Source organism: Protopterus annectens, chromosome 1.part2, assembly GCF_019279795.1.
Source record: "Protopterus annectens isolate FY-2018-M chromosome 1.part2, PAN1.0, whole genome shotgun sequence".
In the NCBI taxonomy this organism is placed as follows: Eukaryota; Metazoa; Chordata; order Ceratodontiformes; family Protopteridae; genus Protopterus; species Protopterus annectens.
This window is the reverse complement of record NC_056727.1, coordinates 520934098-520948958: the sequence shown is the minus strand read 5'-3', so window position 1 is coordinate 520948958 and position 14861 is coordinate 520934098. Positions and strand designations below refer to the sequence as shown.

The 14861-nt window shown below is 37.7% G+C and overlaps 1 protein-coding gene across 7 annotated transcripts in view; it reads right to left on the bottom strand.

Moving 5' to 3' along the window:
• SLC8A1 (solute carrier family 8 member A1) overlaps positions 1-14861 on the bottom strand; it is a 2780038-nt gene that overhangs the window by 1384160 nt on the left and 1381017 nt on the right. For all 7 annotated transcript variants that reach the window (XM_044057347.1, XM_044057374.1, XM_044057383.1 and 4 more), the window contains one exon: positions 12237-14087. In XM_044057347.1, the coding sequence (XP_043913282.1) occupies positions 12237-14053 (1817 nt within the window). In that variant the 5' untranslated portion in view covers positions 14054-14087. The remainder of the gene's footprint in view (positions 1-12236; positions 14088-14861) is intronic.

The window sequence follows — 14861 nt, the reverse complement described above, 5'->3', positions numbered from 1 at the left end:
CATGGCCTCAAGCTAAATTCCAAAAAGTGCATAGTCATCCCCTTGGAAAAAACAAAGTACCCACAAACTACCACATAGGTGGTAGCCCCCTAAATATGGAAGACGTAATAAGGGATCTGGGGACCCAAGTAGATAGTAACCTCTCCTTTGATAATCACATTGCCAAAGTAGTTAGAAAATCCTTCTATGTGGCCCACCTAATCACAAAAGGGTTTGCATCCAGATCGAAAAAGGTCATTGGGCCCCTCTACACATCACTCATCAGACCCATCATAAAGTACAATGCCCCATTTGGGATGTACCTTACAAGACACATGCAACAACTGGAAAGACCACAGAAGTACCTCACCAAGAGGATCACTGGCTGCAATCAGATGCCCTATGCAGCTCGACTGAAGAAACTCTAGCTGTACTCCGTTGCATACCGCCTACTCAGAGGTGATCTCTGCCTGACATACAAGGCCATGTCCAACCCAGAATTGTTGGACATGCTCCACCTAAAGAAAACCATATCCCCTTGAGCCACATGCTCCAGGGATCTAAATCTCACCACAACAATAAGTAGGACATGCTGGAGGGATAGATTCCTGTCCCAGAGACTTCCCATGCTCTGGAACAAGATTCCAATCTACATTAGGCAGAGCCCCTCACTAACCCTCTTCAAGAGAAACCTTGAAGAGTGGATGGGAAACAGAAAGTTTACCCCAGGGATCACTTCAATGGCTCTGCTGGACAGAGGCACATGGAACTAATCTAAGGGGGTGGCAAAAGCCAATACATTCCGGCTAGGCTTATAAATGCCTTAGGGCAGATAGCCTAGTACCTACCTATGAACCTATGAACCTATGAGTAATAATTCCTGATCACAGGATGACTTATAGTGTAAACTGAAAAAAAATCTGATTTAATTTATAGTCAGTGTGAAGTGTGAATTTAGATATTGGTGGAACATGCAACTATTCTGAAATACACAATCAGTTGTCTGTGCAAAACTACCACTTCACAGTAGTTATTCTTAGGGTATGAAGGGCCAGAGACTTAAACTGCTCCAGTAAGTCAGTGAACTGTGTCTGTTATATCACTGTTGCTCTGGAGTCTTAAATTGTCAGTGAGATGTGATGCTTGTCTGAAAAAAGTAAAACCTGGACTGATAACAGCACACCATGCTAATATTATCAGAGAGCCATGAGGTTCAATCCTCTTAATAATTGTTGAAAAAAGTGTGTTTTTTTAGGCTACCTGTACGAGTCATATGCAGGATATCTCTTTTAATAAATGACTATATTATTTGGATTTTCAGCAGTTACCGATAATTTAAATGTATAGATATTCCACAGTGATGCTCTAAGAATGAATTAAGATATCCTCAAATTCAGATGACACATACCTCTTTATAAAGAAAAAATAAGCATAATAAAAATTGCCAAATGATTTGAAGCATCAACTGCAATGGAATTCCAGATAGATTTTTCATAATTACAGCCCGCATTATTGATGTCTCTATTGACATGAAAACCACTGCAGTGCACTTAATTAAGATGGGATACTCCGATGACAGGAATGAATCACTTTGCTGCAATGCCTTGCCCTAGCTGCTTTGTTAGAGTAAAACAAGTAATGGGAGGCTAAAGCCTTTGAGACTGTCCGCAAGGGAAAACACAAGAAGAATCCTGTGTCATGCTCATCCAGCACAACTAATCCAAAAATCATTTAGGAGTCTCCGGAGCTCTAGATTAAGAAAAGCAGGCTCATACAGCAGCCAATCAAGTTCTCAGCATTCAGGGAAGAAAATCAGATGCTTAAAAAGAGATTAGAGGCGGGCGTCCAAAAGGAGTCAGTGACTTACAGATTGAGCAACCGTAAGTTACTTGACAAACTTGACCTATGCAAAGAGGTGGAATTTTCTGCTTTCTAAACTGGGGAAAAAAAGGACAGTCTATGTGCTCAGAATGGAAAAACAGCATCCAAATGGCAAGTTTTTCTCTCATTGCAAACTAATTTTTACTTCCATTTACCACAACTCTGATAATGTCTCAGGCAAAGAAAGCATGATTTATTTACTACTTCCTTGGTTTTCTGCCTCATCTGGTAAAATCCCACAAATAATGTTTCCTTCTGTTATCTGTCACAGTAACTGTTGTATTATATAAGCAGTATTTGGCTGAGGGATGTCAGTGGATAATGACTACATCTAAGAAACTGGAGGATTAAGGAAAACAATGTATACGGTCTCTGATTCTAGCTATTTGTAATTTAACTACAGGACCAACAAAAAAAATTCTTGAACTTAGGCACAGACAGCAAAGTTGGGCTTTGAACATCTTCCAGCATCACTTAGTATGCTCTGGAAGTGGATTTCTGATTCATGGACAAAGGCAATCACAGCAATTAGCAACTATTTCATGCTTTATACTGAACTTGAGCAAAAGTTAAATTAATGCTCAAGATAGTCACAGAAAGTAGGACAGCTTGGAATTTCCTAGCAAATGAATGGCAAAATAGATCACAGAAAATGTTTTGCTTTTCCGATATAATTTTATCGATGGGACAAGGATGTCTTGGCTCATCAAATGAGCACAGTAATAACTATTAGACCACTTTGTGTTATAGCAAATTATAAAAAAATATTTCAAAGTTACAAATTACTATCTATACTGTAGAAGACACTCAGAGATGAAGGAAAACTTACTATATTGTATTTTTTGTGACGCTGACTTTTATGCAGAAAGCTATTAGCAAAAGCAAAGTGACTGCTAATCCAACTCTTATTGTAGCTGAAGCTTGTATTAGGAGAGCATTAGTCAACCCACACATATGTACCAAAAGCTCGTTTATCCTGATCAGTGACCCCCCCCCCCCCCCACTGCCTTCTTGGGCAAAGACACAGAGAATACTGAAGAAAACAGCTATGCAAGTTCAAAAAGTGTAAATCATCAGTAAATAAATCAGGTAATACATCCGCTACATACAAAGTTGCACATAATCGAAACCATGATGGCAGAAAGTTGTAGTAATGGAATAACTAACATCACTCATTTTACCATTTTGTCAATGCTAACAATTTATCAATATTCCAAAAATACTATGTCAATGTAAACAAATCCCCAGAATTATTATGCTCTGTGAAAATATAACTCATCTGAGCAACTATACATTTCCCCTCAGCCATCTTAACACATGCCGTCAAGTTTTGCTACCTCTGCAGTTAGTATGTAAAACTTAATAACTGCCTATCTCCTGATCTGTATTGAACAAAATGTATACCTTTATAGTTATAAGTAGTGTGTAATCAATAAATAGTAATACTATTGCGCTAATATAATTGTCTTTTTTATAATTTACTTTCAATGTTCACCTTTGTTACATTTGTTTAAATTATGATATTATTTCATACTGCATATGTCAAGTGCAATAGTAATTTTTCCCTGCATCTTTGTTTCACTGTAAATTTAATCTTCATTTATACTACAAATGTTGAAGTTGAAATCTTTTTCTTTTTCTTTTTTTTTTTTTGAAAAAGGAAGATGATAGTGTTTTTTAAGCTTCAGTTTCATGATCTCTTAATTTTTCTGTATGGCTAAACCCACTAAATGATGTCACTACAAACATCAGGCAATGATTCAATGCAGCAGCAAGGCAGTCTCAGGTTACTTCAAGTTCACACTGGAGTTTTTAATTCATGTCACTAATTTCATACAGGCTATCATGTGTTTGCCATATGTTATGCAGTAAAACTTTTGTAATTAATCTTAAATCACTGACATAATTTCAAGTAAGTAGATTTCGCCATGAGCAGTTGTCAGTTTTGCATTTAATTTAGTCTATATTCATGAATGCCTACACTAAGGGAACACTAAGTCAACACCATTCTGAGTGAACAAACAACACAAGCATAATTACTACCTTCTTCCGCCTAGTTTTAGTTTTTTCTATGGATTTTCTTCCAGTGTTAAAATATGAGAAGGATTCATAAAGGTTATCAGAAAGTGTAGACGATGTGGACACTTAGTATAATCTTTCTGAGTGAATAGACAGAAGAAGAAATGTGGTAGGGATCTTCCTGAATACAGATTGTGTACTTTTAGTGTACACTTAGTGTAGGCTTTCATGAACCCGGCCCTATATGTCCATCTCACATACATCTGCATGGTGCATCTTTACAGGTCTGCTTCACAGCTTCATTGAACCTGTAGTGCAGTATTTCTAGCTGCACTGTTAGTTCAGTAGCACATAACCTTTACAGAAGACCCCTTCCCATTCACTCCACAGGACCACAGGTATGTAAAGATACATATCAATGTTTGCAGGACCACTGCTATCGGCTAGGCCAATTAAAATCCAGTTTCCTGTTTGCTGATTACCACCTGTGTGTTAACATATTTTAAGCACATCGGGAGTCCACAACATTCCCCGGAAACAGTCCTTCTCCCTTCAAAGCAGGTTCTTGCAACAAGCAGCTGCAGCTTTGAACAGAAGGGACTATGTTAATCAGTTCTAATGAGACAATTCCTGTGCAAGCCTCTGTTATACCTCACATAAATACAGGTTAATTTGTAGGAAAATCCAGCATTTATGCAGTCAAAAAAATTTCTAATGGTGACAATCTGCCTATAAAATAACTTATGTAATCTAACTGCTATGTCACAACAACCACGATAACAATGAGAACTGTAGCAAATGCAAAATGCAGCTTTGGTGGGAATAATGTTGGATTCTGTGAGACTGACCTGTGTTAGATGAAAAAGTGAGAAGTTAAGACGTGTACAGTAGAAAGGATACAAGTGAAACAGAGTGCTTCAGTAATGAAGATTAAAATGAGTTATTACATCTATGTGCGCTTCTGTGGTTGCTATGTTTTCACACCTTATAAAAAAGTATCTTCTCTGTGTGACTCTGGTAACTCTGCAGGGATATGCAACACAATTGATACAAGAGCTAGTTTAGATTTTCTCACTTCTCGAGCTGATGAACAGCATCCTGTCTCGTGGTGAAACTGCACCACTGCTTGTTACAGCAATTAATCCAAAGACAGAGGAGAGCTCTTTATGGGCAATATTTGTGCAGATCATAGACAGCTATGCCGTAGATCCACTAACAGAAAGTTAACTGCATTCTAATGTTATGTTACAAGCTGTATTATCACACAATTGTCTTTTGACTACTGCACAATACAAAATGTAGATTCACAGCCACTATCAAGCCCAAAGCTTTGTCATTAACGTGTTCATAGCTAAACAAATTAATAGGGTTTAACTAAGACAGCAGTACCTTCGCAAAGACGCTAATGTTATTACTTGTAAAGTGAAACTACAACCTGGGTAATTGTGTTAACTTCTTTCTAATAAGATTACTATTTCCTCCATAGTAATGCATGTTTACCTTTTTGCATTCCATTACATGCTTTAACTCTGTTTTTTATATATATTGTGATATTGTGCTGTAATTCACAATGATCAATTTATTGTCCTTAAAACATTCAGTTATAAATGAAAGCTATGCACATATCACAAAGTAATATCTGCTCTGAGAATTCAGGCTTTGCTAGCCATCAGGATTTTGCAAGCAGCGCATGCTCATTTCGGGGGATCCCAGATTAGATAAGCACCACCCCTTTCTTTGGCACCTAACATTATTTCCTCTCCATTTCCAGTTTCTGTCCAAGAGAAAGGCAGTAAACCTTCCCTTACCAAAACAGGGGTTAAAGGGAGGGCTAGTTAACAAAGGCTGAATTCTCCAAGCACATCTAGCATTATAGTCAGTGCATAACTTTTTGCCTAATAAGACAATTTTGTCTTCATTAACCATCAGGACAGAGTCCCCAACTAATCATCCCAAGTGGTTGGTTTGGTTTGAAAAATACATCCACAAACAATGTAGTGAAGACAAATTCTAGCCCTGATTACAAAGCCTTGATTCCTGTCAGCTCAGTAATCCCAAATGAGACAATCTCCACAAGTGCCCCTAAGCCATACCTCACTATTACCCTTCCAAGAAGGTTCACCCTAACCACCCAAACAGCTTGAATGGTGCAGCTACAGTAAGTACCATGCTGCTGGACCATCAACCAAAGTATCAACTGTCTGAAATATACGCAGAAAAATGAGGAAATATCCTGTAATTCAATGATCACTCTGATGGCAGTCTCCAACTAATTGTAAGGGAGTCATATCTTTAATTTTCTGGGGTTCCAGAATCATAAACCCCACACCAAGAAAGAAGGTCAAACAAACAGTGGCACTGAAAGACAGTAGCCACATGGCCAGTCCAATGTGAAGATAATGGAACAGATGGTTGCTTATCCACTCTGGAAGTACACAATGCCATCTGGAGGAATGCTCTTTGTATGGCAATGTCCACAGGTCTTAAAGAGTCAAATACTGTAACTCCTAGGAGATTAGTGACAGAAACAGTCAATTTAACCCAGAACTGAGGAAGAGGACCCACATACCAGGACTATTCACTTTCCCCACTGACAAAAAAAAAAAACAGCCTGCTATGTCATAGTGGCCTAAATTTTTGATCAGCCTACTGGAAGGGAGCAAGAGTATGTCAAATTAATTGAAAAAGTAGCCATGTCCTAGCCCAAAAGTCTTGTAAAATTAAAAAAAAAACTCAGTATGTAATAATTTCATAGCACCTGCTTGTCTGTTGGATCCCAGATTAGATAAGCACCAATTCTGCAAAATCTGGCCTTTGTATCACAGTAACATGGATCCTATGCATTTACCCTCAGGTAGCATTCTTAACAGAAGCTACTCTGAATGCCATATCTGCCCACTGGTCCTCTTAATAAGGGCTATAATGACAGTGTCTCTGTCATCAGGTACAAGAAAAGCAGTAAATCTTGCCACCAAATCTGAAGACAGCTGTAGCCATGGAAGGAAGATCTCGCCCATGTCTAATATGCCAAAACCAAGACAATGGTGAAACTGACTACAGTGCCTTCTACCTCTTACTGAACAGAGTGCTGAAAGAGAAAAGGGATGTTGTGGACCACCTGCCAGGCAGCATAGTGAGGATTACTGAAGCTTTCAACACACACACACACACACTCACACACACACACACACACACACACACACACACACACACACACACACACACACACATATCAGTCTCTCAGGGTGGAGACAAAAACTAAGCCAGTGGCAGCACAAGATGTTCCTCCATTCATGACGGTTGTACAAACCCTAGGAAGGAGACAGTACCTGCTAACTACATATCTAAAACAGGGCAATAGCAGGACATGCCAGCTATGCTTAAATGGAAAGGAAAAATAAGTAGTCCAGACAATATCCTTCTATGGGCTGCATGACCAGTTCTGCCATTCTGACCAAAACATCCTCCTGGTAGCTGAACAGAGAGCTGAACTCTTGGGAGAAGGGAACACTGTACTGAGGGTCATTTCCCATTGTCTGATAGGAATGATGACAAACCAGATAAAATGATCTGCCTATGAAGATATCAGGAGGATTTACACTGAACTTCTAACTGACATCAACAGACAGGCAAGGCCCATAGGCAAATACTTGCTCATTTCTCACATTATCTGCAAAAGCTTACTGCGGTTAGAGTCCTCTATGGGGAGAGGATGTGTAAAAAACTAATAAATAAAAATGTCAGATTACTGAGTGTTTGTAGTTATATTATTTTTATCTTATATTTTCCTTTGTGTATAAAACAAACCCACCTCCACTAACAATCTTGTGAATCTCACCCCATCTAAAACTGGTATTTGGGTTCAAAAGCCTGGACAACAGAGTTTAATGTTTCCCATTCAATGGGTTTTGGGCAATAACTATTCTGAAGGTTCATCCCTTTAAAGGCAGAGAACTTGATGCCTGTATAAAAAAAAAATTGGAATGCCTGAACATTGTGTACATATGATGGCCAGACTAGGTTGCCCCCAAATCTGGTCAGGATTTCACAAGAAAAACTTGTGCTCGGCCAAACACATGCCCAGAGAAGGGTGGGGCCAGCATCTGAACAGCAGGTCCCAGTGATGGACCCACCTCAATGGCCAGCTCTGGGACAGATAAACAATCCTGAATTACTTGAGCTAAAGTCAAACTGGGTTCAGCCAGAGCAAAACCTATTGCTACAGAAAGAACTGGATCCAATATTAGAAGGCCTTCTTTGAGCCCCAAAAAAGAGAATCACAAAAATTGTACTCTGTTATGTGCATTTGCAGAGCCCAAGGACTCATGAAACCATGCCAACAGTAAAGGAAATGTCAGTATCAAATATACATGCCTGCATGCCTTTCTAGAATCTGAGACAGTGGAGCTTAACTTGTATTTCACTTACAGAATAAACCTGGTCAGCTTTACTATGTGTTAACAATGGCAACACAGAAGAGTCATAAAGTATTAGTATGTATGTATGTATGTATGTATGCAGTTATTTATTTATTTACTTATTTATTTATTTCAGTTTGATGACTGGTGAAGTCCACTGAGCCAAGAAGAGCCTGTTTTCAGTACAATTTTAAATTACAATTTAATGTATTAAGTAAATAAATAATTTAATTTATTTATTTTAAAGTACAATTTAAAAAAAAATAAAAGCATCAGGAAAAAAAGGAATACAGCTGTGGTGTGTTAGTAGTCAGAAAAGGGTCAGAGAAAAGCAAAGGCCAAAGCAAACACGGCTTAAAATAATAGCCTTCAAAAAATTGCTTTAGCAGCTAGCCCTAAGACACTCTAGAAACAAGATGCAGAAAGAACAAGCAACACAAGAAAAAAAGTCTACAAAAAGGAGCTAATAGCAAGATAAGGACGTGAGCAGGCAGCTTGAAATTCTGTAATAAAAGGCAAGGCATGTATTACAACAAAGTCATAAAAATGGGGGAAAAAAGAAACTAGCAGTGTGAAGGTTATTGAACCATACTTACAACACAACAAGGTGGTAAGGGGGAACTTTCTGTGGCAGTAAAATAAAGAAATGAGTCTGTTGCTGTCAGACTTTGGAAGAAACTGCAAAATGGAGGAGAATGTTATTAGGTAGGAGATAGTGAAATTGCCTGTTGAAGTTGTATCTGCAGAGCTGAGCATGCACTCCATGCTCAGTCCTGAAGCTACAAAGACTGACTCTTCTCTGTGGACCTGCACATTATGAAGGCATGCAACAAAAGTAAACCTTACGCAGTGTTAGGAATTGTAAACACAATGCCAGGAGAAAAGTCAAATCAAATGGCAAACATTTACTGAGCAAACAATAACACAATAATGCAATATTATTTTTTCACCTTTATGCTGCGTACATCTTTACTTTCTTTGTCGAAGTACATTACTGCGCTGTTTTATTTGTGTTAATATGCACTCCACAAAACCCAGGCTGCAGTAAATTGTAAAGCCTGAAATGTTCCAGTCTTTTACAGTTGCCATCTATTGCCAATTTATCAGAATTATAGTAATAAAATCATTGAGCCCTGATCAGAGAAAACAGCAGTTAAATCCTCTTTGAGTAGTCTTTTTTCCATGTGCTATTTACAAACATAATACACTTAATGAGAGAGAGAGAAAAATCAGCAAAGATGGGGGGAGGGCTACACATCTGGGGTGTGCAGCACTGAAAGATACAAGCAAAAGAGAAGGGCAAGCGTGAGGTTAAAATAATATATTTGGCACAGTTTCTCAGCTAGAAATGTAAAATAGATCATCTTCATTAAAACAAAAAGTACAACACCATAAAATAAGATGAACTGATACATTCACATTTAAAGATGAATGAATGGTCACTGAGGGAAGAAGCAGTATTCTGCCACTGATCTGTGTGATAGGAGTACATTAAATTTCAGCAACCTCTGCCTGTATTTTAAAAAATGCTTAAAGTCTGCATTTTCAAACATGCACTTAACTGATTATTGATGAACCTAATGCTGTAGTCCTTAAATTATTGTACATGTAAGGGAATATGTGTGCTATTGCCCCAAATGACACCATAGTTCTGAAGCAAAATAGAATACTGACCACTTAAAATAATCTATTGCTGCAGTATGATTGCTAAGGTAGCTACTTTAGGGTACCAATTGGTCAGCTTTCAATTACATCACAGGACCATGCAGAAAAGTAGTACTCAAATCCCAGAAGCTAACAAGATCAAATAACTGCACGCAGGGAAGACATCAAAGGAGCTTTAGGGAAAAATGCAACATGTGATTAGAATTACTAATAGGCTACAAATGGCACTATTTTAAAATTGAACTCTTATGAATAAATAAAAAGAGACACAAGATAATATATAATTTAGCAGAATGATCATTGCATTCCACTTTTTAAAATGTAACGTTAGTATATTTAAATAATCAAAGAATGACAAATGCAAGTTTAACAGTGCAGTTAACCCAGTAGCCTTATTATATATAAAATGTGTTAGGGGATGCTTACTGTTGAAGAAGACACATACCTGCCTACAGTGTTTATTTCACACAGCATACAGGCCATAACTGTTGCACTTCCTTTGGGCCACAACTCATCAACACTGGGCATCCCTGAAGAATTCCACATGTGTTTGGATACCAAGCAATTACAATTACCAGAAATCAGTGGTATATTTATCAGTATACAATTGCAGATGCAAATAAGGTGATGCTCACTATTCCCACTGGTTAAAGAAACATTCCAGTTGGAGTAAATCCTGTAATACTGTCTCTCAAAATATTCATACTAATGACTTATGCTTCAGTTAACCTATTTCAGTAAAAAATCAAACACTACATTTAAAGTATACAACAATTACTTTGCGTGTTGCTATACATTTAAACCAGTATCATCATGAAACTATAAAATAATCAGTTTCAAAACATTACTATGACTGATCTAAAGTAATGTCAGTTTCTCTAATTTAGCTCTGTATACAATTAATTTAAAGTGCTGGTTTACAGCTCCCTTATTCCTTACTCCAGGTTCAACTCTAAATGAAACAGCTTTTACATGTTTCATGAAACAACAAAGTTGCCTCATATAGGGAAACATCATACATTTTAAATCGGCCCCGTGTCTTCCTCAAACTAGGAGACTGTTCCACCACTGCAGTAAATATCATACATATTTTGAGCAATGAATAAGTACATGCATAAATAAATAAATGAATAAATGAATAAATAAATAAATATTTTTATATCAGTCACAGTGGACTGTACTCCAAATTAAGAAGAAAACCAACTCAAACTGTGCTGGTTCCAGGTGCCCTAAACATTAATATGTCACTATTAATTAATTAATCAATCAATCAATTTGTTTATTTATTTTTGCTTTAATGATGGAAGTTCCTTACAATGAGGTAATTTAATGGTTTTGACAAATCTTAACTACAACCAACTTTTAAATACAGTGAATTAAATAATGTAAGTATACATTAATGACACAATGAAGTTATCTGTCAGTGCAAATGTTTGTTGCATTTTTGCCCTACACACACACACACACACACACACGCACGCACACACACACACACACACACACACACACACACACACACACACACACACGCACACGCACACACACACACACACACACACACACACACACACACACACACACACACACACACACACACACACACACACCACGACTCTTGTTTAGCAACATAATAAAAAGCATGGCACAACTGAATAATCCGTTGCATAGTTATTTGGTATGGTGGAATTTATTCCTCTGGGTTATGACATTTGGTATCTTGGGATTCACCTTTGAGACCAAACATGGCCAGTCAGAAGTACATCTTAATGTATCCTACACTCCTGCCATTGACTACTATTTACGGATGAATGAGTCTCTAAAGATGCTGACTGATCACATTAACAAAATAGCAAATGGTATAGATCTGAATCTTATGGAACTTAATTGCTCACATTTGAGACATATATGTTTAATATTTAGATATCAAGGCATTTGTTAGCTCATTCTAGAATATAGAAACCACTTAGGCCTGTCAGGTCTCTGCCTCCTCAATGCTACTGTCACAAATATGGAATGTCTTAAATTTCTGAAGTATGTTTCTTCTCCTTTCATTAAATTATGCATTTTTGTTAATTTCTACTAATCCCAGAACTGAAAAATATAATAATTTAAATATCGGTTGCAGTGGTAAAAGGTGCCACTGAGCAGAAGTGACAATTGACACTTTTGTTTTTTTTTTAATTTTTTTTTGGTATTTTGATTATAATATAACAGATCCTTCATACAATCTAACTGTATAAAATATTCATTGCGTAAAAATAATAAATTACTTACACAATCTCATCATTCTGGAATTCCAGCTCTCCACATGTGTCCTCAAAATCTTCTCCTCCTCCCTTGGCAGTACCTTCCATTGTTTTGTATGGCACCAAGACTGTACCCCGAGCACCAGATGTCCGCAGAACTTTCACTTCCATGACTCCTATACTTTCACTCACATGTTCTACTGGTTCTTCAAATGTGAAAATACCAGCATGGTCATCATCAAAAATGGTGACTGTTGCAGTAGAAGGTTCTACCAGACATGCTAGAGTAGACACATGGTTTGCCTCAAGGCTGCTTTCACCTGCTACTTCAGTATTATTGACTCTTAAGTTGCTGAGGTGAACCAGAAAGTTCTCATCTTCTTCAAATATATCATCATCTATGATTCCTACCTTAATTTCTTTTTGGGTTTCACCTGGCTTAAAAACCAAGGTTCCTTCAGTGAACTCGTAATCGGATCCAGCATTGGCAGTGCCATCTTCTGTTCGGAAATCAATAGATACAGTATTAGTTAAATCACCTCCCCGACGGACAACAGTAAGTGCCACAGTTCCACAGTTCTCAAGGCACTGGTACGTGGCTTGTTCAAAACAGATCTTACTGACAGGATCATTGTCCTCAACATCACTTCTAACCTCCTGCATACTGACAGCTTTTCTTGCTTGATCTGCCGCATGTCGTTTTAAAATGTTTCCTGCTCCGGTCATTAAACGTGTGGCTTGAATCCGATAAAAGGCACGGCTCTTTTGCTGCTGGCTTAAGACCTGGTAGTTGGCAAGTTCAATTAGTTGTTCAATTTCTTTGTCAGGATGTTTCTGCTTTAGCTCCTTGAGAATTCTGGCCATTTCTCTTCTAGACTCTTCTTCATCCTGGTCTTTCTCTTTTTCATCTACTTCTAAAATGATAGCCCCATCAAGGAAATTTTCAGCATGAGAATTGAGCATTTTGCCATCCATCTCAATTTCTGCCTTTGAGGAAGGTCTGTCACCCTCGGTTTCAATTATCATCCCCCTCTGCTTGCCTGCTCGGTACTTCTTATACACATATTTGTAAAACAAAAGTCTTCTGTCTGCAATCCAAGCAAAGACCACACAGATTGGAAAGAAAAAGAATGTCAGAAGTCCTTCCCAGACCTCAACAACACTTGGGGAAATAACAGCCAAAATCAGGTAAAGCCAGGTATAAGCAAAAATGCTCCACGCTGCTGTGACAAAGAACACTCGCAAATGCTTAATCCTCCTTATTTCTCCATCAGGAACTACATAAACACAGAGCGCAATGATAACAAACATGTTAAAGGCAGCACTACCCACAATAGTACTTGGTCCTAGATCCCCTGCATTAAAGCCGTGGCCACAGACTTCAATGACAGACAGGAGAATCTCAGGTGCTGATGAACCTAGTGCCATCAAGGTTAAATTGGACACAGTTTCATTCCAAACCCTTACTGTTGTCTTTGTTGTTTCACCGGTAGGCTTTTTGATAGTTATCTCTCGCTCTTGAGAGGTGATGACTTCTATAGAGGACATAAAACGGTCAGCAATGATAGACACTCCCAGAAACATGTAGGCCATAGCAACAAAATAGACAGTAGCTCTTGCAATCTTATCACCAAATGCCGGATCCTGGGGTTTCCAGATTGGAAGGATCACACCTTCTTTGCATTCATATGTGCCAACACATTTATCTACAGATGTATTTTCTATTTTTTTATTCTCTTCTATATCCTCAGCATAGGTTTGATGTAAATGGCACAGTAACACAGCTGTAGAAAGTACAAGGGGAAGACCAGCAGAACACAGAGTGGATGCACCTGGCCGTAACATTGCAGCAGCAGATGATGTATTCCCAAACTGTTACCTGCACAGAAAAGAAAGAATTACTTCAGTGCTAGACCAGCATTATAAGGATACAAAATGTACAGAGGGGTGCACTTTTTTTAGATTTACTTACTTCTCAATTATAAATAAAGCAAGATCTAGAAGACTCACTAAAATGTGACTCATTTAAAACATACACTATTTTAATAGTTCTCTGAAATTTACTTATATGAACAAAAAGCAGCAATGTAGTTTATCCATGGTGGGTTAACACACAAGATGCTATGCATATTGTGGTAATTTTGTTTCCATTATAAACAAAAATAAAAAAGGTCATCACTTTTATAAAACACATTTTTTTCTCATTTAGATATCTGTGCAGTGCACATCATCTTATTTTGAATATAAGTATAGATCATACAAGATTATGTTACCCAAACGATAAAATTAATAATACATGTTCCTCTAAAGAGGGGACATTTAATGTAACCTTTGTTGACTGGTCAAAGACCCATACAAAACTGTCCGACACTTTTTAGACCTCAGTTTTGGGTATAACCACCAGCAGAAACAGAGTGCAGGACGAAAGGAAAATTCTAAATAAGCTAAGCTGCATCATCATAATCATCATCATCTTCATTACCTGAGGCATATCTATCAAAAGAATAATCATGAAAAGGGTTTCTGGGAAAACTGCAAATTCTAATGCATCTTTTAGCACATGTTCAGTACCACTCCATTCATTCTTTGACATCTATGACCTATGAGTATCCAAACTTCTCAATATACACTAGAGAGTTGATCATCTGAACTA